We start from the raw sequence: 26,806 nt of genomic DNA, 5'->3' as shown, positions 1-26,806 counted from the left end.
CACCATCAGATTTCAAAAGATTAGAGCTTTGGAGGAGATTTGTAGTAGATTAGAGGATGATTTATGGCAAAGATTAGATTGCACTAGATCAGTATATCCACCATCAGTGGGGCTTGAGAGTGACTCGACCTAGGACAGTGGCAGTTGGGAAAGTTGATGGCGGCGGCTAGGGTTAGTGATTGTGAGAGAGATGAGAGAGGGTGAAAAAAGAATCTGAAGTTTTGGCATCAGACCCTTCTAGAGCTCTAGTATTAGGCGTGAATAATGATGGAAACCAGCTTGATTCCCTTTTAAATTTATGGGCGGTTGGGTCGGTTTTTACAGGTCAAGAAGTTAGGGTCTCTTGCATCATATAGCTCCCTTTAGGCAATCTTAGTCCTCCATTTGTTGATTGCACAGTTTACTACTTGAGTGCTTGTCCCATCAGACACCTCCTAAAACCTCTTATGAGTTGTAGCGGTCCGACAGCACTATCCAGGAGTCTTTTCTACATAAATGCAGTCAGGGGGTTTAGTAGGATGCATTGAATGTGAAGGCAGCCACCATCCCTTCAGTCATGTTAGGGCTAATCCTCTCTCCGAAGCTTTTTCTCAACAGCAGGATCTCCTCTGGCAATGTGCCATTGATGTGGCCTTACTATCCGAGCATGCGGCTTCCTTGACATGATAATGGGCTCTTCGGCCATGGACATGACACGTGGCACAGGTACTTGAATTCTTGTGCCCCACAAATATCCTTATAAAGATTTTTTTTAAGAGTTGTTAAAAATACAAAAAAAGAAAAAAAAGAAAAAAGAAAAAAAAAAGACTATGAGTAGTATTCAACTTACATAAGAATTTTAATATACATCTAAAGATTATTATTTTAATGTATCCATATGTAGGCATGAAGTTGCAGACTACTAAGTTTTAATTTCACATTAAGATGGTTTCTCCCAAAAAAAAAAAAAAAGAAAAAAAGAAAAAGAAAAAAAGGAATCACATTAAGATGGACTTTTGCATTGTTTGATGTGTAATTTCATTTTGATCTCTTCTATTAAATTTCGAAATAAAATGGTAGTTTATGTGCCGTTAACTATTTTGTTCTCTTTGTGTTTCAAAAAATACGATTTTTTTTTTTTTTTTTTGATGGGACAAAAAATACGATTTCTAACATACATATATGTGCAATCACTGCAGTAGTTGTTAGGTGATAATTTATGGGATGTCAAGTGACAAAAAGAGAGTTTGGGTTGTTAACTTATTCATTTATTAATTTTTTGAGAAAGGGGTTAACTTATTTATGGATATTGTTTTTGAGATATGATAGAAATAAGTCAAATAACCCAAAATCCAAAATCTCCCACTCTGTCCACTCATGTGCAATGTCTATCTTACCAACACAACACTCCCCATTCATTTCTATTTCTAGAGCCCACCACCAATGTCATCTCATGTCTCTTTATTAAAACACAAAACAAAATCATGCACGTTTTCGGTACCTTCCTTTTTTCAGCTTGATGCAAACTCTTTCCTGTATGATGATTCTTGATAGTGGTAATTTTCATGAGAAAGTCTGTAGACACGTAAGATTTGACAAGTTTTTTTTTTTTTTTTTACTATTATTGATGTCATAAATGGTTAGTGATAAATAAAATAGTGTCGGGATTGGCTTAATAAATTTTGAGTCGTAAGGTGAAAATTTTTTGGTGATTTTTTTTATTTAAATATTATTTACTTTTTTATATTTATTTTGTTTAAAAACTGCTCTTGCATTTTGAGATACAATTGCTAATAAAGTTTTTGTTTCAAGGATTTATTAACATTTCTTTTATAAATTGTTAAGAAAATTTATTTTTAATGATTATTTGGCACATTCATAACAACCCCATAACAATTTCTTTTCTGAAACAGTTAAGGTTTCAATTTTATTGAATTTATATTTACTCAATTTTTTATTTTTTATTTATTTATTTTTTTAAGTTGAGGGAAAAAAATGCAGAGCTCATGGACCTTTTGTTTGATTCATGGAGGCCTTGAAACCTTTAAAAGAAAATTGGGACAAGTGAGCATAAGTGGGCTTAGCAAGCGTCGGCATTGATGTCTGTAGTGGTCAGGATGAGAATGAGTCAAATCAGGAAAATGCTGGTACGAAAAAAAAATAAAAAAATAAAAACCACATAATTTTAGTCAAAACTTGACGAGTTACAAATATTAATTAAAAAAAAAAAAAAAAAATCATGGATCCATATCAGTTCACACCATATAAAAAGTTATTGTAAAAATTATGCGATTGTTTAAAGGCTTGGAATTGCCCCTAAAGTCTAGATAACTCAAAATTTTCCATTCCTCATTATTGGCGATTACCTCACACTTTATTCCAATCGGTGATTAACACCTCCTTCAGTATAAATACCACAAGTCCTTGCCCTTATTATTCCTAACAAAACATAGACACAGAAAACACACCTGAAGAAGAAGCATCAACCATGTCCATCAAGATGAGCATATCACCAGGTGTGCCATCATCACCACAATCGCCTCTATCTTCGCCACCACCAGTGTCTCCACCACCAACAACTCTACCACTACGTACAATCCCTGGTAGCTATGGCTTGCCTTTACTAGGACCCATCTCAGACAGGCTCGATTACTTTTGGTTCCAAGGGCCTGTAGTTACAAATATTAAAAAAAAAAAAAAATCATGGGTCCATGTAAGTTCACACCATATAAAAAGTTATTGTAAAAATTATGCGATTGTTTAAAGGCTTAGTATTGCCCTTAAGGTCTAGATAACTCAAAATTTTCCATTCCTCATGATTGGCGATTACCTCACACTTTATTCCAATCGGTGATTAACACCTCCTTCAATATAAATACCACAGGTCCTTGCCCTTGTTATTCCTTAACAAAACACAGATACAGAAAACACACCTGAAGAAGAAGCATCAACCATGTCCATCAAGATGAGCATATCACCTGGTGTGCCATCATCATCACAATCGCCTCTATCTTCGCCACCACCAGTGTCTCCACCACCAACAACTCTACCACTACGTACAATCCCTGGTAGCTATGGCTTGCCTTTACTAGGACCCATCTCAGACAGGCTCGATTACTTTTGGTTCCAAGGGCCTGAAACATTCTTAAAGAAGCGAATAGAGAAGCACAGGAGCACAGTTTTTCGCACCAATATCCCTCCAACTTTCCCTTTCTTCTCCAATGTTAACCCTAACGTTGTTGCTGTCCTTGACACCAAGTCTTTTGCACACCTCTTTGATATGGATCTTGTGGACAAAAGGGATGTTCTTGTTGGAGATTTCATGCCTAGTGTGAAGTTCACTGGGGATATTAGGGTCTGTGCTTATCTCGATACTTCTGAGCCACAACACTCTAAGGTATGGATCACATTATAGCAATTGCTCTTTTATTGTTACTACTTTTATTTGCATTTGACTAATTAACATTTTTTCCCTTTTTCTCTAACATAACATAAATTTCTTTTACGGCACTTCAGTTAATTGTTTGCAATTGCTAGTGAATAATGATGCTAACATCTGCTGTTGAAACATATTTATTTTGATCATCATTTGGATCGGATACAGTAAGGTCATCAGGGACACAATAATTTTCATAGCTATTTTCTTTTTTTACTAATTTTTAAAATTGTTTTTATGGATATTTTGCTAGAGATAATCAAGTGTTCATGTGAAAACGAAATTACAAAAAGACTAAAATGGTCCCACCCAATTCGTCTTTTTCAAGCTTTCTTGCCTCTTTCCATGACCAGCAGCGTACTTAAAAGCTTTTAAGATTCTGAGACGCTCGTCAGGACACTGTCAACATAGATGTGTACAGCTAATTAGTAATTAGTGGTCCTGTAGTTAATAACACCACAACTACAAGAAACATGCCTTAACAATAGGGGTGAAATTGGATTTGGATTTGTGGTCTTAGAGGCAGGGACAGTCACCGTCGTTTTTCTTTCTCTGTTTTTATAAAGTTACCGACGTTTTTCAGTTGACAACCATTGACATTAGCGTGCGTAAGGCAATGAATGAAAAATTAAAATTATTTTATTATTTAGTATATTTTTTGCTGGCAGTTACTTTTTAGCACTATTTATGAGCCACATCATATCATTTTAATTAATTTTTTACTTTTATTTATAGCATTTTAAACAATAATTTTTTAGTTTTAATAAAATAAGCAATATTCAAATTCACTTTAATTACTTATGAAATATATAGATTTGTAGCTAGCTGGTTTGAAATAAGGTTAGGTTGGTCTTAGTAATTTTTAGGTATTTTTAGAGCACAGTAAATAGTATTTTTTTTATTAAATTAATGGTGAGAGTTACTCGTTAAATTTAAGGTAGACTCTATTATAAATGTTAGAAAAGAAAGTACTATTTTGTTATAATTGAGAGTACATTAACTCAGAGAAAATATAATAAAATGAAAAGAAATAAAAAAATTAATTTAGAATATTCTTTCATTTCCTTGATTGGGGATTTTAATAGAGGAAATGGACTTTTATTTTATTTGGAAGTTAAGTAGGAGGGAACCGAATAGATAAGAGGGAATACTCGTTGCTATGGGATACCATTGGATTATAACGTGTTTGATGGAAGTTCTAAGAGAAAACGTTGGTAGTGGACATGGTTGCTTTGAAAGGGAAAGCTGGGTTGCTGTGTATTTTTGCTGAAGTGAGGTATATATTCTGGACTAATGGTATTGTTCTGTGAAGGTGAACGTGGTAACTGTTGGGTGGGGTGGGAAAGAAATAAAAATTTATTTATTTATTTTATGAGAAAAAAATTATTTAAATTAAATAGAGAAACAAATATTCAGGCTAATGTAAGTAAATGTTTGTTAGAGCACTAGTATTAGGAGGGTAACAAGCCCAGTTGCTATTTTACAGCCTAATTCCTTAAAAGCATGCTACATCCTAGTTACCAAATCTAAAATAAAAAAAACTGTCAAAATATTAATTACTTTTTTTTCATTTCTCATAAAAACTTTCTTTAAATGGATTATTAACCAGTACCCTAAGGACATTCGTTAGCATTTTCTTAAAATTAAATATTAGTATTTTATTCTCTACAGTGAAATTCTCTCTCCTCTTTAATAAAAAGAAATTCACTCTCCCTCTCTTTCTCTCTCTTTTCTCTGCCTATTGCCCATAGTTTCAAATTCTTTATTTCATTACTTTGCTCTCTCCTATCTTAGCCAAGTTTATCTCAGTGGCAATGACAACGACAAAGGTGACGGCAGAGGCTAGAAGACTAACGGCAATGGCTTGAAGATTGGTTGTTTCTAGGTTTATATCGAGTGGGTCTTGGGTTTAGATCAATGTTTCTGTGGTTTCTTGATTTGATTGATGTTTATATTGTGTGGGTCGTGGGTCTTGGGTTTGATCTTGTTTCTAGATTTTGAAGATTGGTCTTGGGTTGTGGTGTTTGATTGGCAGTGGTGTCTGGTGATTCGGCGGTGGGTTTGGCAGTGGCAATGGGTGTGGATCTTGGTGGTTGTTTTGTGGTTCTGTGGGTATGGAAATTTTGTTGGAATTTTTGGGTTTGTGATGTGTTAATGCTGTAGTGGTGGTGGCTGGTGATTTATGGGTGATTTATGGGTTGTTGTGGTTCAGTGGTGGTGGCCAGTGTTGTGGTTTTTTTTTTTCTTTCGATTTTGTGGTGTTTTAGTGGTAGCGGTGGTGATGGCTTTGGTGGTGGTGATGGGTTGTTGATGGTTGTGATTGCTGGCTGTGGGTTTGACAGAGAGAGAAGAAGAGAGAGTAGTGTGAAGTGTATATTATATTATTATTTGATAGTTGGTTTATATTTGGAAAATGTTAATGAGTGCCCTTAGGGCACTGATTAATAATCAATTTAAAAAAAGTTTTTATGTGAAATGAAAAAAAAAAGTAATTAATATTTTGATAGTTTTTTTCATTTTCCATAAAAGTGGTATCAAAACTTTTTTAAAATAGATTATTAACAAGTGTCTTAAGGGTACTCGTTAGCATTTTCTATATTATTTTAATGGGTTGAATGTAAAAATAGAAACTAGGAGGATGGATGAGATATAAAATGAGTTGGTAAAATAAATAAATTGGTAAAATAGATAAAGTGATGATTGAAGAGGCAAAAAAGGTTTGTTTGTTTGTTTGTTTGTTTGTTTGTTTTTTTTTTTTTTTTTAAGTCTCCAGTGCTATTGCTTTTAAAATAGTAAAAATGGATTTTTTTGGTTAGTTTATCTAAAATTATGCTGAGGCTGATGTATGCTCTATACATCTTGTTCCCTTCCACGAATTCCAAAGGGTTTGGTTAGTCTGAACTTTGAATTTTGAGCTATATTAATATCACAAGTAGCTAATATAAAGAGTGTTAACTGATAGAGGTCATTCTCAAAGGAGTCTAAATCTCCTGTCTTATTTTTCATGCTTCATTCTATACTCCACTAATAAATATTTAGCACATATTCACCTAATTAATTAAATAATAATATTAATTAATAACTGTAGTATTATAAGTCAATAATAATAGTATTTAATTAATTAAGTGAACACGTGGTAAATATTAATTGGTAGAGTATAGAATGGAGCAGGAAAAGTAGGACAGAAGATTTGGACTCTTCTCAAAGCTAATTTCCGCAAAATGACAATAATCTCATTGTAGATTGCTTTTTTTTTTTTTTTTTTTCATCATCGGTGGGTTTAATTAGTCCTGATAAGAAAGGGGAAAGGAAATAGAGATTCAATCCAAAAATCTTTATCTCATAAATAATATATCAAGTGATACAAAATGTATATAAAATTTTCATAACTATTAAGATGTAGGGCTGTTTATGAGTCGGGTTAGATCAAGTTTGGAGTTGACCCCTAACAGGCCCGATTGAATCGGGTGGAAAAAAATAGACCTGCAGCCGACCGAACACTCGGGTTGGAACTGGTGGCTCGGGTCATCGGTTGAGCAGGTTGGAGTCATCGTGTGATTTCAGGTTTGAAATAACAACTTAGAAGAAATCAAACCCAAGAAAAACACAAATCACAAACATAATGCAAAGCTAGAGAAATCAATAACACAACACAAAAAATACCACCACTAGATTTGAGACTAAAACCAAATAACACAAAAAATACAACAAAACCCAGATTTGAGACTAAAACCAAATAGCACCAAAAATACTACAAACCCAGGTCTAAGACTGATATGAAGAGAGAGAAAGCGAAGATATAAGACTCTACTAGCACAAGCCACACAACGACCACTCCCTCTCGCACCATCATTGTATCCATCACAAGATCAATACAACCACCATCAGATTTCAAAAGATTAGAGCTTTGGAGGAGATTTGTAGTAGATTAGAGGATGATTTATGGCAAAGATTAGATTGCACAAGATCAGTATATCCACCATCAATGGGGCTTGAGAGCATGGTTTTAAAAACCGAACCGGTCATAGAACTGTTTTTTTTGTAATTTTCGGTTCAATCCCGGTTTTTGACCGGTTTTTCGGTTGTTGACCGGGTTTGGAGCTTTTAACCGGATCGAATTGGCCCCCATTCCCGGTTGAACCGGTCGGACCGACTGGTCCGGTTCGGTTTTTAAAACAGTGCTTGAGAGTGACTCAACCTAGGACGGTGGCAGTTGGGAAAGTTGATGGTGGCGGCTAGGGTTAGTGATTGTGAGAGAGATGAGAGAGTGTGAAAAAAGAATCTGAAGTTTTGGCATCAAACCCTTCTACAGTTCTAGTATTAGGCGTGAATAATGATGGAAACCAGCGTGATTCCCTTTTAAATTTATGGGCGGTTGGGTCGGTTTTTACAGGTCAAGAAGTTTGAGACTCGAACCCGAGCTGAAAACTCAGTATTTTAAACTAACAGAACCGCATCCGACTCGTCTAAGCATTTGGGTTCGATTGTGGGTCTTCGGGTCGGATCAGTTCAGTCAGGTGGGTCGGGTCTTTCAGGTTGATGGACAGCCTTATTAAGATGACATGATGATGTGATTGATGTTTAGTAAAAGTAATATCATTAATATATTCAGGTAAAAGTAATATTGCACCTATTATAACTTAGCATCTTTTTTTAATATAGGATATTATGACTTATTATCTTAGTAAATTGTGGAGAAAATAATAAACTTTTTGTGTTATTAAATGTTAACATTGTTCTGTCATATAATATTATTGGAAGTTAGGTGTGTTGCTTCTTCAGATTATTTCATTGGAATGATATATATATTTTTTTAATTTTTAATAATAGGAAAAATTGAAATATTTTAGATAGCTGATGAAAGATTTGTATCATGAAAATTAGGTTTACAACTTTCATTTTTCTTTTTACCCGGCATTTTATTGTTTGAATCTATGGTTTTAGTTATTTAATAATTTTTATATGCAAGTAATAACTCTTATATGTAATAAATTTTTTTTTTTTTTTGTTTTTTGTTTTTTGTTTTCTTTTCAATCACTTCTTTATGAATTTTAAATTTGTGGATTTTATAATTAATTTTCACATTGTTAATTTTTATTCCTTGCTTGTTAAAGTTATGACAATTTATTATCATATCTGCAATTTATAGCAATAAACTACTTTTCATTGTTTAATTAGGCACAATGTTTCATATTAAACTTACCAAATCATAAATATGGTTTTATTTCATAATTGGAAAAGACCTTTCTTCAATGTATTAAATAATTAATTTTTTTATTAAAAATTAAATTAATTAGTAGTATTTGATTTTACCCTAAAGTAAATTTCTGGTTAGACACTAATTAGCTGTAGACGTACGTCTTATCATGAGTTACATAGATCATGCTGTATTAGATCAGCATATAGAAAACTAATTCTATACACATTAATTTGCCGGCAGTTTTTTCCGTTAACTTTTTAGTTGATTTGTTTATATTATTATATACGACATTTTAACTAAGGTAAATGAGTTGTTAATATTTGTTGAATTATATATTTTTATTATTATTATTTTTTTTAATAAAGAAACATTGTGATTGTTTAAAACTTAGGACAAAATTTAACTAAAAAATTAGTTGTAGCCTAATACTACAATTATATTCAATAAAATAAACATTACTACATATTTTAGAAATTTAACCGTTAAATTGCATGTTCTTTACATTCTTAATACATATATCAAATTTTGTGTCAATTGGATATATTTACTATATGATCTATAAGTATATATTTTATGCATAATTTTAAATTACAAAAACTTACAATTTAAATAATATATTGATGATATAACTATTAATCTTTAATTTTCTAGAAATTTTTGTAAGCACAGAGGATATAAGAAGATGTAATTTAATGGTGAATATGTCAAAATTCACCTTCAATTAAAAGATATTGATTAAGTTTGTAACTTCACAATAAAGTGTAAGTGGCAAATTATTAATTCTTAATAGTAAATAAAAAGAGAATGTCAATAATAAGTTCATATGAGAACTAATAATAACTTACTAAAGATTTGTTGGGAAGGTTTTGTAACTACTGTAGCACTAGAATAATTTTGTGTTAGGATTTACTTCATGAATTTTGTGGTGACAAAATTTAGACCATAATGGTAATTGGATTTTTTATTTTTTATTTTTATCTAATAACATCCATATTATTTATAATAAAAAAAAATAACTTTTTTATTTTAATTTTAGGCCAATACTATTTGCCTACCCTCTTGCCACCTCATAATTTCAAATCTTAACCCGCCAAGACAAACTGCCATTAACGAACCTCACTTCACCTTCTTCACTTTTCTCCACAGCTAAAAAGCTTTGCTATGGACATCCTAAAACAGAGCTCAAAAATATGGGTGAGTGAAGTCTTGACGAACCTGGACACCATGTGGGACGGCATTGAGGCCACCATCACCAAATCCGGCTCCGCCAGCTACCTTGTCCCTCTCCAACAGTTCATCTTCAAGTTCCTCGTCAAGTGCCTTGTTGGGCCGACCCGTCGAGCTCACAGGAGATTGCGGAGTCTGGCTACGCCATGCTCGACCGCTGGCTCGCCCTCCAGCTCCTCCCCACCATCTACATTGGTGCCCTTCAGCCTCTTGTGGAGATTTTTCTTCATTCTTGGGCATACCCTTTTTTCCTTGTCAGTGGAGACTACAAGAAGATCTACGAATTTGTGGAAAAAGAAGGTAATTAATATTACATAACCATCTTTAATTATTTTGTTCTATTTTCTTTATTTTTTAAATATTAACTAAAAATTTCAAAACTATTAAGTTAGAAGATTGTGATCGGTACAACATTAATATTATTGATTTAATTTTTATGATACACTAATCATAATCTCTCGTCTTAATTATTGTGAAATTTTTGTAGCTTTAAACTTCATGTTTTTTTATTAGAAGGAAAAAAGAAAAACTAATAATATATATCATTAAAATATTAAATCATTATTAAAACGGAATGCTTTTTCAAAACTATAGTTTACTTTTTAAATAAAGATATCTTGTTAAACAGCATCCTTTTTTATTCGAAAAAAAAAAAGGAAAAAGAAGATTTAGAATTTAAAAAAAAAAAAAACTACTTATGATAATATTTATAATTTGTCAAAAATAATATATAAGTAAAAATTTAGAGTATCTATATATGATTGACTTTTCCTCTAATACAAGTGAAATTTTAAAAGATACTTTTGACTCATTTAAGTTACATGACCTATTTATTCATTAATAGATAATCAAATGACTCGATTTGTAATTATTAACCCAAAAAAAAAAAAAAAAATCATGTGTTTAAAAACAAATGTTATTAGGTAAATAGTCTTTTATATTGTTATCTAGAAATTTGGAGGAAGCTCCTTCAAGTATTTTTGGAGAGAAACTTGATCTAATCAAGTTAGATAATTTTAATTAAATAGAGATGCTTGTGAGCAGAATAAAGAGATACTTAAATTTTTAACTTGAAACTATAATTTTTTGAAGTGAAATCCTCAATTCACAAACTAAAATTTGAGAATACAAAGAAACCAAAAATTAAGATTATAAAGAATGTAATCGACTCATTTGTGTTGTCTTTCAATAGGTAAGGAAGTGTTACAAAGAGGTGAGACCGAGTTTGGATTGACTCGAAAAGAAAGCATTCACAATTTACTATTCGTGCTGGGTTTCAACGCATTTGGCGGGTTCTCAGTTTTCCTTCCAAGTTTAGTGAGTGCAATAGTGACTGACACGACCGGATTACAAGCAAAGTTAATCAAAGAAGCAAGAGAGAAAGGCGGGTCAACTCTGAGTTTTGACTCAATTAAAGAAATGCCACTAATTCAGTCGGCTGTGTACGAAACCCTCCGACTCAACCCGCCGGTTCCGATTCAATACGGCCGAGCTAGGAAGGATTTCCAACTGAGTTCGCATGACTCGGTCTATGACATCAAAAAGGGCGAATTGCTTTGTGGGTATCAAAAGCTGGTCATGAAGGACCCAAAGATATTTGATGAACCGGAGAGTTTTAAACCGGACCGGTTCATGAATGAGAAAGGGTCCGAGTTACTGAATTACTTGTACTGGTCCAATGGGCCACAGACCGGTTCACCCACCGCGTCAAATAAACAGTGTGCGGCTAAGGACTATGTGGTCCTCACCGCTGCTTTGTTTGTTGCTTACGTTTTCCGTAGGTATGATTCAATCACTGGGGACTCTAGCTCAATCACAGCCGTTGAAAAGGCAAAGTGAGAGCAATCACTGCTGCTTTGATTGTGATTTTTTTTTTGTCTGTATTTATGAGTGTACGGACTATTCAGGGGCCAGGACTGTACTGAGATCAAAGGACAGGAAGATAATATGTGATAATATGTGGCTTATATGATATGGGTTTATGAGAAAGGATAAGTGGGGTCCACTATTGATTGATACAGGTGAGGTTGATGATACTGATTATACCATGTGAGATGGGATCATGTGTGGACCAGTGTTTTGAAATCATTTGTCCACTTCTATCCCATTTAATATCATGGACTTGTAATTCTACTGTTCTGGTTCCCATCCAACAACGTTTTTAATGTGCTTCTCCCAAAAAAAAAAAAAACTACGTTTTTAATGTGGAGGATATGAACTCACTACTCAATCTAATTCCTAGCATGCTGTCAATTTCTTTCAACCCAAGACGAAAATCAACTAGATTTTTTTGGTTGATTTTGTCAAAAGCTTCAATAATATCATGGACTTGTAGTTCTACTGTTCTGGTTCCCATCCAACAACGTTTTTAATGTGCTTCTCCCAAAAAAAAAAAAAAAAACTACATTTTTAATGTAGAGGATATGAACTCACTACTCAATCTAATTCCTAGCATACTGTCAATTTCTTTCAATCCAAGACAAAAATCAACTAGATTTTTTTGGTTGATTTTGTCAAAAGCTTCAATAATTTCATAATTCTCTTTTTCAAATTTAGGGATACAACTATCTCCAAAAAAAAAAAAATAAATAAATAAATAAATAGGAACACAACTATTACCTAAAGTTATGATTCTCTGAAGTTTTTATTATATAAGTTTATTTAATCTTAACATTTCTTTTATTAAGTAAGGTTATTTAATCTTAGAGTTAATTGTAAATTGCACCTTTAAAAGTTTAGGGGTGTTTGAATTTTACATCTTAAAATTTTAAATTTTAAATTTTATCCCGTGATATTTGGAGTGTTTGGATTTTATACCATTACGTTTCAGAATTTAGATTTTACTCCCTAAAGTTTGGAAGTGTTTAAATTTTACACTCTTAAATTTTAAAACTTTAGGGTGTAAAAATCAAACATTCCTAAATTTTAGGGGGTAAAATCTAAACACACCTAAAATATAGAGAGTGAAATCCAAATTTTGAAACGTTAAGGAGAAAAATCCAATCATTTCAAACATTAACGGTGATTGGGTTTTACACAAAATTCGAGTGTAATTTTCTGCTAAAATTAGAGTATAATTGAAATAATACTTGGCATGAAATTGGAGTGGATTTAGAATCTAAAGGCACTTGACATCAAATTCGGAATTAATTTAAATTCTAGATTGACCTTCCACTTTAATATATTTATTATGGGGCCAGAAAATCGGGTAGTCTCGGCCCACTTCAAACCAGACCCAAATGGCCCACGCCGAGGACGACCTTGTCCTCAGTCGTCCGAGACCCGGGAAAAACATGAGCACCGCCCCACCAAAGGACTCCTGGAATATCCGAGGAGGAGAGGACCCAGTGCCACGCGTTGGCAACAGAAGTACAAAGAAGGGGCAAGCCCTGGGCGGACTGTCACCTCGGCATTGAATATGCTCACCTAACCCTTCTGGCCGCATTAATGGGGATGTAACCCCTTGACAGAACAACATCGATCAGGGCGAATCACTGGAGCATGGATATGGCCTCTGATGAGACGGATGGTCAGGAGGGAGGCCAATAGATGATCAACAGGAGGAGGAAAAGAGGGATATATAAGAAATGTGAGCAAAATGTAAAGGAAGAAAAAAAAGAGTGAAAGGGAAAGAAAAAACCTCCTCGGCCATGGGCTGAGGAGCATCCCCCAGTTGTAAACCATTCTTAGTATTTTTCAATAAAAGGAAAGTACTTCATGCTTCATGCACGCCGGCGAGCGCCTAAACCTTCGATCCACTCTCTACAAATTCATTGTTCTGGGTTCGTTGGGCCTTTAACCCATATCCTTTGGGCTTGGGCAACAAAAACTGACCCTACATTTATATTTGAAGACTATCAAAAATACCTATCAAATAAAACCTTTTAATAAATTTCAAGTTCTTTCATTTGATTTTCCCAACTCATTTCATTTTTTTTTTTTTTAAATTTTAAAAGTCATTATTGATAATTTTATATGGGTAATGGGGATGTTAGTAGATTAATGATAGGGTATAATCTTAACTAACTACTATAAAATAAAATAAAAATTGGTTAATAAGATCTAAAGAAGTCATAGTAGAGTTCCTTAGAACACATCTTTGTAAACCACTTTTTCATGTCATACGGTTATCAAAAAAGAAAAAAAAAAAAGAAAAAAAAAAGCATGTCATACGAACTATACGAGTATTGACAATCCTACACCAAACACGTGTGAAGGATTATCTACATTTTGTTTTTCATTTTTGGACCATGTAAATCGTGGAAGAGTTGAAGGCAAGAAAGAATGCAATTATCCTTGTCAATGTCTTAATCGAGCAGCCTGCAAAAGCAAATTCAATTGCTCCGATAATTGAGCACTGGTGTTGGGTCAAATTCCTTGACAAAATTGTATACGTTGATGATGACGATGATGAAACAGAGGTTTTGTAATATATATGATAATCATCTTTGTTCTCATTAGGAGAAGAATAATTCATAAATAGTGTAGTTGTGCGGGACAGTTATATGCAATATCTCTTTGTACTTGACAGGCTCCACGCAATTAGGTGCGAACTTTTTGGGTATCAGCTCGGAAAAAACAAAACCAAAAAAATTTTCCGTTAAGGCCCATATATATATATATATATATAATTGAGAAAAAATTTAATTAAATTTCAAATTGGACTTTGAAAGTTTGGATTTGTGCTAAAACCCAATAGCTTGTTCAGACCCAAAATTTTTTTTTGGCTAGATTGCTTTTATTATAACCTAAACTAAGTGCAGAATAAGAGTAAATAAAGTGCAATCACCAAATCTACTTTAGTGCATACACATGAACAATAAACAAAAAAAGTAAAGTACAAGAGTAAGAGAAGAGAGATGAAAATACAAGATAACACCAAGACATGTTATCGAAGAGGAAACCAAAGAAATCGGTGAAAAACCTCTCCGCAACCCTCTAAGTCGAAATCGATCCACTAGAGAATAAAGTTGGAGTATATGAATAACAAAATACCCTTCAAGTTTAGTCTATCCCATGTACTTGAGCCCTCTAAGCTTTGACTTCTTGGGGCCTTGTCTTCTCTAACTTTCTGGATTCCGCAATTCAGTCCGATTGCATCCGCCAATGAATGACTCCTTTCAATACTTCCCAACAATACCAAATTCTCACTTTACACTCAGAATGGGTGTGGCAAAGTGTTTGGGATAGCAACCTCTCAAGGATATGGAGATGGAAAGGTAGGAATTAAGGAAAATCACAAGGAAATGTGTAGATGATTGTGGGTATAACAATCCCTAACTCTTAAATGTATTTTCTAGGGTAATGAGGGTATTATAGTGTGCGTAAAGACTTGGTAAAGCAAAATATTACTTTTTGTCAAACAGAAAGTTTTACGAGTACTTCGCAAGATGGCCTTTCTCGCGAGACACTTGCGAAAATCTTTAGCTTGGCATGACTATTCAATGTCTTCATCTTCCAGTTACGTGCTCTACATGTGACTCTTTTGCGGGTAAGCTTCTCGCGAGACACTCGCGAAATCCACTTATTCATTCTTTTAAGCTTGAGTCTTCACACTCTCTCACACTCATCCCTTACAATTTGAAACCCACATACATACTGGGGAATATGATTGAAGAAATTGCAATCAAATTTGGCACGAAATTAAAGTCAACACAAAATAGTTGTAAATCACAACTTTACAATCTCTCAATTTGGCTATTCTGTGACAAAACCCCTAAACAAACTCTAAACTTAAATGTGAGTTTGGAAACGTAGGTAAAACTCACTCACACATAATTCTAGAAGCCGTGAAGCACTTGCACCATATACACCTATATCCTGAAACACTTGCACATACAACAAACTTTCATTAAGTTCATGACAAGTTGAACACAACGTACATATAGGAACAAGTAAAATGCAATCAAGATACTAAAAGAAATGTAAGCTATAAAGCATAACTTGATCAAACATGAACAGTCATTAAGAAATGACCACAATGAACATTTATCCAGTAAATGATCATCCGGACTTGCAATGCAATTAAGAGCAATGCTAAAATCAATTGAATGTCCAACAAGCATGATGCATTAAAGAAACTAAAGTTAAAAGCAACAAAAAGCAATAAGCACCAAAAGGGCTATAAAAACCCAGATACAAAATAGTACTAAAGAAAATTAAATTTTAAACTAAAGTACTTAAAAACTTTAAACGAAAGCATTGTAAACATCCAAAAGCTATAAAAACTTAAAGTAAACTAGAAACCACCAAAATAAACCAATGTGTACTAAAAAGTGTTTCTTTGCTACTTTGCTGCTCCCCTCAAGTTGTACTCCCCCTCAAACTACTCCCCCTTTTTGACCAGAATGGCCAAAGAGACTAGAATTTATCTGACTTCGGATTTGATGCCGGCTCCTACCTTGTGTTTCTCATCATGTCATCAATCTTAGACGAGAGGGCAGTGATCTATTCTTCAAGGTAGGTGAATTGAGATGTGGAGTGTCACATGTGGGAGTCTAGCATTCCACACATCTGTTCAACCTTTTCAATTAGATGATCAAGACAATCAGCGTCCATGAACGCGCTTGGGAAGAGGGTTGTGTAGTGTCCTCCAGAACTGAAGTGAAATGCTTAATTTCCTCTTCAGTGTCTCCACCTTCTTCAGCAACATTGTCTCTTAAAATTTGAGAGACACCAACAGATGGTCTGGGGATATGAGCTTTGCTTTGGGTCATGGTTTGTGCACTAATTGGATAATATCTTTGCATTACTTAAAGTCCAGTTAGAATCTTCACCCTTGCCCTTGTGATAAGAGACATGATAAGGCTAGGAAATGGTAGAGTTAGCCTTGAATTTCTCTTGGTGATGCATTTGGTGAAAGGTGGTAGATGTGGCTGCAGGTGTCGATCTCCTTATGTGTAAAGAGATCAAACAGAAATATGGACCTTGGTGCTGACAAGTTCGTCAAGTTCCTCATGGGTAGAGGTTGAAGATCAAGATGTAGGCCAAAGTTCTCATCTCCAGAGTGAACGGAATGGTGTTCAAGGCCTTCTTGTTGATTTGACCACCAAGGACGTCCACAATGGGTCCTAGTTTCTCCCTTCTCTCATCATATTGTAGGGATGTGTGAGGAGTCGTTGGATGAACCTCCAAGATCTCTTGAATTGACTCCCTTGTGATATAGAACTCTCTCCCTTTTAGCTAGCAATTTATGCGATCCCCTGTCACAATGGCATTGGCATAGAATTCTCGTATGACTTATTCACAGACATTGCCTATCGGGTTCAACAGCTCTGTCCACGCCCTTTCTTTGAACACGTCCGGAATGAAAGTGGCCTCTAAGGACTCTAACTGCATAGTCCTTTCCAAGATGATTGGGGCCCTTTTGTAGTGATCATTATAGGTCATATCTGCATCATCGTTTCGAAACGCATCCTAGGAAGTGCGTTGACGCTTTGAGGACTTCTTTGTGGCTGATTTCTTAAGAGGAGACATCTACAAAACAAACACAAATACAAAGAAACAAAGACAAAAACAAACAAAGAGCCAAACTTGATTAGATATAAGTTAGTCCACAAACCAAAAGTCCTAAAATGAACATAAAAACATAAAACCTAAAAACACAAGACCATGTTTTAAGTGCTAAACATGTAACAATACTTATCTAGCATGAGTAAAGTGCAAAACATGTCAAGTGATCAAGTGTGTGCATTAAGTGTGCCTGTGATGTGTATGTGTGATGCATGAGCAAAGAATGACAGAGCATCCATGGGGCAAATTGTGTAAAACATACAACCAATGTTTAAAACATGTTAAGAATGTAAAAATATAGAAATCCCCAAAGTTTGGTACTCATCGGAGTTCAAAACAACAACAAATGTCTTTTGGGCATTTCATTAAATACATAGTGTGCATACAAACCACTAACATGTAAAACAATGCATGGACACGTTGAAATCTTGCCTAGATACATGTTAAAATGCCACTTGGGGCCAACACAAACACAAATAAACACAATGGCCCACAACCCAATCAAGAAAATTAAAGAGATTTGCAAGAAAATTAAGTTTTTCCTAACCCTTGCAAAAATAACTCAACCCTAGAAATCCTAGAATCTAAGGCTTAATCTAAGGATTTAAAAGTAAAAAGATGTTGAAACATACCTTAGATGAGTCTTATGAGGGATTGATCTTGAGTTTTGGGTGAGTTTTTGAGAGAAAATGTGTTTTGAGTTGAGAGAGGCACGAAAGAGGCAAAATGAGTATGTTTGAAAAACTGTCACTATTTGTCTTTAAAAACTGCAGAATTGCTCATTTTGCAGGTAAGCTTCTCGCGAAGTTACTCACGAAATGGCCACTGAAGCACATTGGTAGATTTTGTGGGCATCCCTTACTCGCGAGCCAATTGTAAAAGTCTCTGTTTGAATTTCAGTGATATCTAAATTTTGCCATCCTCATTTCTGCAGGTAAGGCTTGCTCGCGACTTACTCGCAAAAATGCCTCTATAAGAGTTTTTGAGCAAAAAGGAAATAGACTGTTTGGACAAAACTCTAAACACACAAAATCATAAAAACACTTTCAAAAATAGATAAAATACTCAAAAATCTTTTTGGGATTGATCATCAAGCAATTGAGTATACACATCACATTTGAACACGTACAATCACACAAATGGAATAAGTATTCATTGAACATTAGACTTGTGTGTTGTGTGTGTGGATCAAGTATGAACTAGTCTATAGTCTAGTATGAAACTTCAATGATCAATTCAATCAAGTCATACACAACTAATACGAAGTCAAGTGACCTATCTCACTTGTAGAAATGAACATATATGATCCTTCACCAATGAGTTTACATTTTGATTGAAAGATTCCATTTGACTTCCATTTTTCATACTTTTGATCAAATACAACTCAAATTTTTGAGAAGTGACGCCATAAAATTTTTGATGAATTTTTGACAATAAAGCCTTTGACTTTGGCACCATACATTTTAATACAAATTTGCTCCACTTTTTCCTAGTCAAATCAGTTTTTGAAGCAAGACTTTTTTAGCTCTTTTCTCTTTTTAAAGATAGACAATTGTAGAGCTCTTTGGAAAAGAAAAAAAATGTGAGGAGATATATAGGCACAAGTCTACTCATATATCAAGATCAAGATCAAGCAAGACTATTAGCCAATCATTCATGACAAACTTGAAGATCTATTTACAACAATCAAACGTAGATTTCTAGATGACGCTCATACTTAGAAAATGTACATACATAATAAGCTAAACTCGTAAATGCACTATGCATTAGTACGGAAGTACTAAGCCAAACTCATATGTGATATACACAACACAAGCGATCAAACTTTTTGAGATTTTTCAATTTTTATGAGATTTTGAATTTTTCAACACACTCAAAAACAAAACAAACAAAGTAAGATCAACAAAAACAAGGTAAACAACAAAACCTTTTAAAAGAAACATGCTTAAAATGAAAGCAATGACATAAAAAGATTGCATATGTCATGATGCATGAAACTATAACCCTAATACGTTGGAAGTATTAATGCATGGGCTTAGCAAGTGATTATCCATGTGTACCCTTCTTCACCCACACTGTACGAGTGTTTTGTGTGAGATTCCTAGATGGAGGGGTATGACTGACATAACTCTCAAACCTTGGGGTGAAGCTAGCAAGGCATGATGAAATGTTCTTCAACATTTCCATAACATCTCCAATGAGCTGTCCCTCATTTTCTCCTTTAGCTTGAATTCCCTTTGGCATTCTTCTTGAGTTGTCTTGGCCACGCAAAGAAGAAACATGCTTAAAACGAAAGCAATGACACAAGAAGATTGCATATGTCATGATGCATGAAACTATAACCCTAATACATTAGAAGTATTAATGCATGGGCTTAACGAGTGATCATGCATGTGTACCCTTCTTCACCCACACTGTACGAGTGTTTTGTGTGAGATCTCTAGATGGAGGGGTACAACTGACATAACTCTCAAACCTCGGGGTGAAGCTAGCAAGGCATGATGAAATGTTCTTCAACATTTCCATAACATCTCCAATGAGTTGTCCCTCATTTTCTCCTTTAGTTTGAATTCCCTTTGACATTCTTTATGAGTTGTCTTGGCCACACAAAGAAGAAACATGCTTAAAATGAAAGCAATGACATAATAAGATTGCATATGTCATGATGCATGAAACTATAACCCTAATACGTTGGAAGTATTAATGTATAGGCTTAGTGAGTGATCATGCATGTGTACCCTTCTTCACCCACACTGTACGAGTGTTTTGTGTAAGATCCCTAGATGGAGGGGTATGACTGACATAACTCTCAAACCTCAGGGTAAAGCTAGCAAGGCATGATGAAATGTTCTTCAACATTTTCATAACATCTCCAATGAGCTGTCCCTCATTTTCTCCTTTAACTTGAATTCCCTATGGCATTTTTCTTGAGTTGTCTTGGCCACACAAAGAATCAACTCTCTTGAGTGCCTAAATCTTGAAGCAATTTGGTCTTGTGTGTCCTCGCATGCCACAATGATGACAAAAAATGCTTCACTTGAGGTCTCCTTTGACTTTTGGGTAATGACTTCTCTTTTTCCTTTGGTTTTGTACCAATAGTTCTCTTTGCAACAACGGAGATCTCAATCTCGGGCTTCTCCACTTTAGGCTTCTCTACATTCTTTGCCAACACAAACTTCACTTCCTTCTTAGGCCCGTTACTTGAGCTTCTTTCACTAGTATAGCCTAAACCAGTCTTGTCATTTGAAGATTTTTGAGAAGAAAGCACACTGTCAAGCTTCTTGTTGGAAATGCGCTCCACTTTGACATTTGCTTGGATTATTTCAAGCTCAATGAACTTGATTTTAGATTATGCATTCTGAATCACTAAGGGTAGTGGCAAACATTTTACCCTTTCCTCTCAAATAGTTTGGATATTCTTTCTTAAGATGTCCATGACTGTTGCATTCATAGCACACAATTCCTTGAGTGGATGGAAAATCTTTCCCATCATTCTTATTGAACTCCCTCTTGTCATTCTTTGAGGATGAGAATTTTCCTTTGCCAAACGACTTCCCATTGTTCTTCATCTTGAGAAATTTTTGGAAGTTCTTTGCAAGAAATGTCACATCCTTCTTTAAATTGTCTTCATCGGTGGAGTCACCCAATCGCTTATTTATAGTTTTGAGAGCAAGGGATTTGCTAGATTTGTGAGAATGCAGTTCGAGCTCATATGTTTGGAAAGATCCAATGAGTTCTTGAATCTTTATCTAATCCAAATCTTTACTCTCCTCTATGGTTGTGACCTTAGCCTAGAAGCTTTCATGTAAGGATATCAAAATCTTCCTCACCACCTTAGCATCTTCAATCTTCTCCCTAAGATTGAGCTTGGCGATTGTCGGGGGCGAAAAAGTTTTGCTTCCAACAAATGCGATTTATATTTGGTTGGAGGCCTAAACTGAAACTCGACGATGGGCTTGATACACAGCCTAAAGGCTATCGGTGAATATTCGAATTCATTGTATTTTATGCCTTGGGCCTAGATTGAGATTGACAACTATAAAAAATATACTGCAAGAAATAGCCCAACTGTAAAATGTTTTTGCAGAAAGTAGCCCAGCGGTAAAATGCTTTTATAGAAAATAACCTAGCGATAAAATGTCCCAGCGGTAAAGTAAGACCAAACAGAATAAACTTCCAGCTGTTAACTATTTCACAGATTAAAGTAAGTATTCACATTTTCAAACTCATCATTCATTGGCAATGGAGAAGAGTCTTCTAACACAATAATATGAGGAAAAAAATTATGTAGTGATAGTTACATCATAACTTTCAATAGTAAATGAATATTATGGGTTCCATTATAACAAATAATGAGAAAAACTTAGTGTGAGATGAAGGGAGAGAGAGATATCCTAGCTAGCGCAGCAAGATCATTATGGTGCCAATGCATGCTCGTGGGTTTAGTGTAGGTAGTGAGTAGATAGAGTCTTTTGTGAGTAGTATGAGTAATGAGTGAGAGTGTATAATAAAGCTACTGGGGCTTTTTGCTAGGGGTAGATGAGTGTTTATGAGTAGAGCTATGATGAGTATTTATGAGCTAGAAGCTGAGTAACTTAGTTTCTAAGGTTGAAACTAAGAACTTAGTGACCTTTATTTAAGAGCTTGGAGAAGTTAGTGTGTCTCTTAGTGTATATTGGTCTCCCCCCCCCCCCTCCAGTGTTAATGGAAAGTTTCGCTTTATAGTTGAGTTTGAGGGGGTAATTAGCAAATAATCTATGCTAAATCTTTCTCAATCTTCTAAAAATCCTTAAAGAGTCATTCCTAGGATTTTGGCTAAGAGTGGTAAGCTTAACTTTTAGAAGATTTTTGCTGTTTTGGGTAATAACGACTAGAATTCTGACTTAGCATTGAATGCTGATTGGCCTTAGCTGATGGGATTAGAGCATGCATTAGGCTAATGATCTTGGTTATGCTACTGCTAGAATTAGAGCTACTTAGGGCATATTGTATCACCCCAAGCCAGGTGTCAATCTTGGGTCCCTTACTGGAAACTCTACTGAGATCCCTTTGGTGCCCTCCAAATCACATTTCCCTAAGTTTCCCCGTTTGAGGTTCATGTGCTTGGTTCATGAACCAGAGAATACACGTTTTTAGTATGAAAATGAATTGATTTTAAGTTGTTTCGAGAGCTTTAATGGCTTGGTCATGGCTGCTTTTGGTTCTTGACTGAATGGGTTGAAGAAGAAAGAAAGGACAGCTGGCTGAAGCTTCTCAGTTTTTTGTCATGTCACTTTCAGCTTTATGTCACATGAGAAATGATGAAATTTCAGCTTTTGAAGAAAGGATTTAACCCCTGATGGACACGTGTCCTCTTCTGATTTGATTGGACTAGTTTGAACTTGATGGCAGTGGGCTCCAATTGTTAAGTTGTGTTGAAATTTGGTTGGTCAGCTCACGTGAACTTCAGCTACTGGGATTTGTGTATGAGTTGGGCTGGCTTAGCTAGGCTTTGTAGTTAAGCTTCTTTGGGCTTGGTTATCCTTACAAAATGAAGAGTTTTGCCATGGGTGATATACATGGACTTTTATAAATTTTGTAAGTGAGGTATTTCTTGAGGGATGAGTAATTATATTTCCCATGGGTTCAGCTACTGGGATTTATGTATAAGCTGGGCTAGCTTAGCTGGGCTTTGTAGTTGAGCTTCTTTGGGCTTGGTTATCCTTACAAAATGAAGAGTTTTGCCATGAGTTATATACATGGGTTTTTATAAATTTTGTAAGTGAGGTATTTCTTGAGGGATGAGTAATTATATTTCCCATGGGTGAGAGATTTAGTATATGTAAAACAAGTGTCAAAATAATATTTGATTTTGTAAATATGTGCCAAAATAGCATTTGGGCTTTATGAAATAGTTGCCAAAATAATATTTGGGCTTTATAAAATAAGTGACAAATTGATATTTGAGCTTTGTAAAATAGTGCCAAATATTAATGTCTGGGCTTTGTAAAATAAGTGCCAAATTAATATTTGAGCTTTGTAAAATAGTGTCAAATTAATATTTGGGCTTTATAAAATAGATGCCAAATTATCATTTGGGCTTCATGAAAATAGGTGTCAAATTATTATTTGGGCTTTGTAGGATTTTATAAAAATATTGCCATGTAGCAACAGACTTTAGGAGTGTCATATCGTAAAGGGCTTTAGAGGTGCTGTATTGTAATGGGCTTTTAGAGGTGTCGTATCATAATGGGCTTTAGAGGTGCCATGTCGTAATGGGTTTTAAATGTGCCGTATCGTAACGGGTTTTAGAGGATTTTGCCCTCAAGTTAAATGATTTTGGGCTTTTTTGTGGAGATAGCATAATTTTGTGGCCCAATTTTGGTAGCAATATGGTAAGTATTTTTGTGAAAACTCAAGTTGGATAAATGTGGGATACAATGGGTTGTATTTGTGAAAGGGCCCAATAAAATTTATGGGGCTTATATAGGGAATATTTATGGGAGCCCAATAACATGGAGAATATTTGGGTAATATATGGGGAATATTTATGTGGGCTTAAAATAGTTTATGGGCTCATGTGGGTGTTTTTGTGAGTGGGCTAATGAAATTAAGGCCCGAAAATTTGTACCTCAACAGCGATCACTATCTCGTTGAGTCTCCTATAGAAGGAATCAAACGACTCATCGTTACTTATCTTTACTTCTTCAAACTGAGTAGTGAGCATTTGAAACTTGGTGTCCTTGACCTTCTTGGTACTTTCATAAGTTGTCTCAAGAATAGTCAACGCCTCTTTGGAGGTCTTTACATACGAAATCTTGTGAAACTCATCAGTAGAAGCACCACAAAAAATTGTTAGGATTAGTATCCTTATATCCTATTGTATGATACTATGTATGATATTATGTGAGACATTATGTATGACTTAATATTGTGATTCATAAAGTTGTTTTATTATTATCTAAAATAATGGTAACATGAATATTTGGACATTATCATATAGTCCATGAGATGCATAGTATGTGATTTATGTGAAAAGTTACAAAAGATATAAATCACAGGTTCTTTGTAAACTCATAATTTTAGTTCGTAGTTGGTGATGAAATTGGGCGTTTCGTCTGTGAAGACTATAACATATCAACTAAAATGATTTTTCTTGATCATGAAAATGGAGACTTCTAGTTGATGTGTTGATATGTTTTAAGAGTTAAGACATATTGAACTGAACCTCTGTGAGATTTATTATTCTCCTAACGTCTGTCAAATGAATAATAAATCTCACGACTTTTATTTACATGAACTCTTAATCCTGAGAGAATAATAGACCTGATCATTAAGTGTAGGTTGTTTTGATATATCAGGAGTAAGATCTAAAGTAACAGTCAAAACCTCAGTATGTTAGGTAGCCACATTTAGTGTTGATGAAACATATATTTTCAAGATGGAATTCATAGTCCCTTAACGAAGATACAAAATATTCTCTCGAGATAAGTTTAATGGGTTTGTTATTCAGAATGTTAGACCTAACTACTTTAGTAAAGAGTTATTAAAGTATATATTTATGAAATCTATATATTTATGAAATTGGATTTCATAAATATATGGTGAATAACTTAAAGGATTAAATCAGGTACTCAAGGATTAAGATGTAGTAATTTTTAAAGTGGTAGTCTACATTCATGACTTTGTACTACTACGAATATTTGATGAAGGGGTTACATGTACAATAAAGTCTCGTGATATAATTTATTAATAAGGCTTAGAGTGCAATTATATTTATATAGTGGTATTAAATATAATTAATGGTAATTTTGGATTTGTTAAGAGTTAATAGAAAAGCCCAAGACCCATTGGAGCTAGTGTCTTATTTGTTCCCTTTTGGTCCCACTTCAAGCCACATACTAAAGTCCAATTGAAAAGGACCAAAAGGATAGCCCAATTAGATAATTAGCTATTATGAGAGAAACATATAGAATTTTGGTACAACAACAAGATAAATTACATGGTATGTATGTGAGGGTTGAACATTCTCTCATTCTCCTTTGAACAAATTCATAGAAACTGATTGAGAGACCACACTTCTTGGGCACAAGCAGAATTGGAGTGAAGATTAAAAGTGTTTTCAAGAACTTTTGATCTTTGGTTTTGAAATTCACCACACCAAGGTACACTCTCTTGTTCTTATATTCTGAAATTTACATAGCACACGTTATCAATTGTGAATGAAGTAGATCCGTTAATTTTTCACTGCGTACATGCATATTTCCATAAAAAATAGCATTATTTGCTTTGCTATTGGCGTTTGCCAAAGCGGGAGCAACCTTATCCCATTTAGATTTGGCAGTAGTTGGTCTTACATATCCATTCTCAATAGAATCCCACACTGTCTCATTAATAGCACAAAGAAAAGCATGCATACGTACTTTCCAAAAATCATAATTACTCCCATCAAAGTATGGAGGAGCATTGAGAGAATTAGATCTATCTATCTCACTTGGGGTCTAGGATCACACTAGGATAATGGAATCTGATGAGTATACTCACTTTGATACCAATTGAAAGCTTAGATTTGTGCTAAAACCCAAGAGCTTGTTCAGACCAAAAAAAAAAAAATTACGGCTAGATTGCTTTTATTCTAACTTAAACTAAGTGTAGAACAAAAGTAAATAAAGCGCAATCACCGAATCTACCCTAGTCATACACAAGAACAATAAACAATAAAAATAAAGCATAAGAGTAAGGGAAGAGAGATGTAAACACAAGATAACACCAAGATGTGTTATCGAAGAGAAAATCAAAGAACTCGGTGAAAAACCTCTCCGTGACCCTCCAAGCCTAGTCTACCCCATCTACTTGAGCCCTCCAAGCTTCTGCTACCAATTGACTTCTTGGAGCCTTGACTTCTTGGAGCCTTGTCTTTTCTAGCTTTCTGGATCTCGTAATTCAGCCCAATTGCATCTTCCAATGAATGACTCCTTTCAATGCTTCCGAACTAGTGTAGTCAGTATCGTACCGTACTAGCCAGTACAGCTGGAATTTACTGCACCGGTGGGTAGGCCGGTACAGAAATACTCTTATTTCATCTTGGATTAAATACCAGCCATACCAATGTTATTCCGGCCATACTGGGATAAATACCGGATTCTGGCTGGTAAATATATTTTGGGCAAAACAAAAACACTTACCAACTTACCTTCTATACATTTTTGTTTTCATTTGATGATGCTTCTTTCTATTATCTCATTCTCTCTTCTTCTTTTCCCTTTTCTTCATATTTTATTTGTTTGTGACTTTCCTGTTCTCCACTTTTTCCAACTTTCCTCAGCTTTTTGTTCTTCAGTTCTTTCTTCAAATCTCTCTCTCAGCATTTGAGTGTCTATGTTTGTCTGTTACTTTTCATTTGTATTTGTAAAGCTTTTTTTTTCTTAGTTTTGTGTGGCCACGTGAAGAGGCAGAGGAGTTCTTCAACCAAG

The 26,806-nt window shown here is 34.6% G+C and overlaps 1 protein-coding gene across 1 annotated transcript; it reads left to right on the top strand.

Moving 5' to 3' along the window:
- The first annotated feature begins 2,750 nt into the window (after nt 1–2,750).
- Nucleotides 2,751–11,858, top strand: LOC111999205 (fatty acid hydroperoxide lyase, chloroplastic). Its single transcript, XM_024031325.2, is given in 4 exon segments — nt 2,751–3,376; nt 9,762–9,942; nt 9,945–10,142; nt 11,035–11,858. Coding segments are annotated over 4 exon segments (1,470 nt in total). The 5' UTR covers nt 2,751–2,932; the 3' UTR covers nt 11,682–11,858.
- Nucleotides 11,859–26,806: the final 14,948 nt, after the last annotated feature.

Source organism: Quercus suber, unplaced genomic scaffold (assembly GCF_002906115.3).
Source record: "Quercus suber isolate HL8 unplaced genomic scaffold, Cork oak 2.0 scaffold_295, whole genome shotgun sequence".
In the NCBI taxonomy this organism is placed as follows: domain Eukaryota; kingdom Viridiplantae; phylum Streptophyta; class Magnoliopsida; order Fagales; family Fagaceae; genus Quercus; species Quercus suber.
This window is presented reverse-complemented; position numbering and strand designations above follow the sequence as displayed.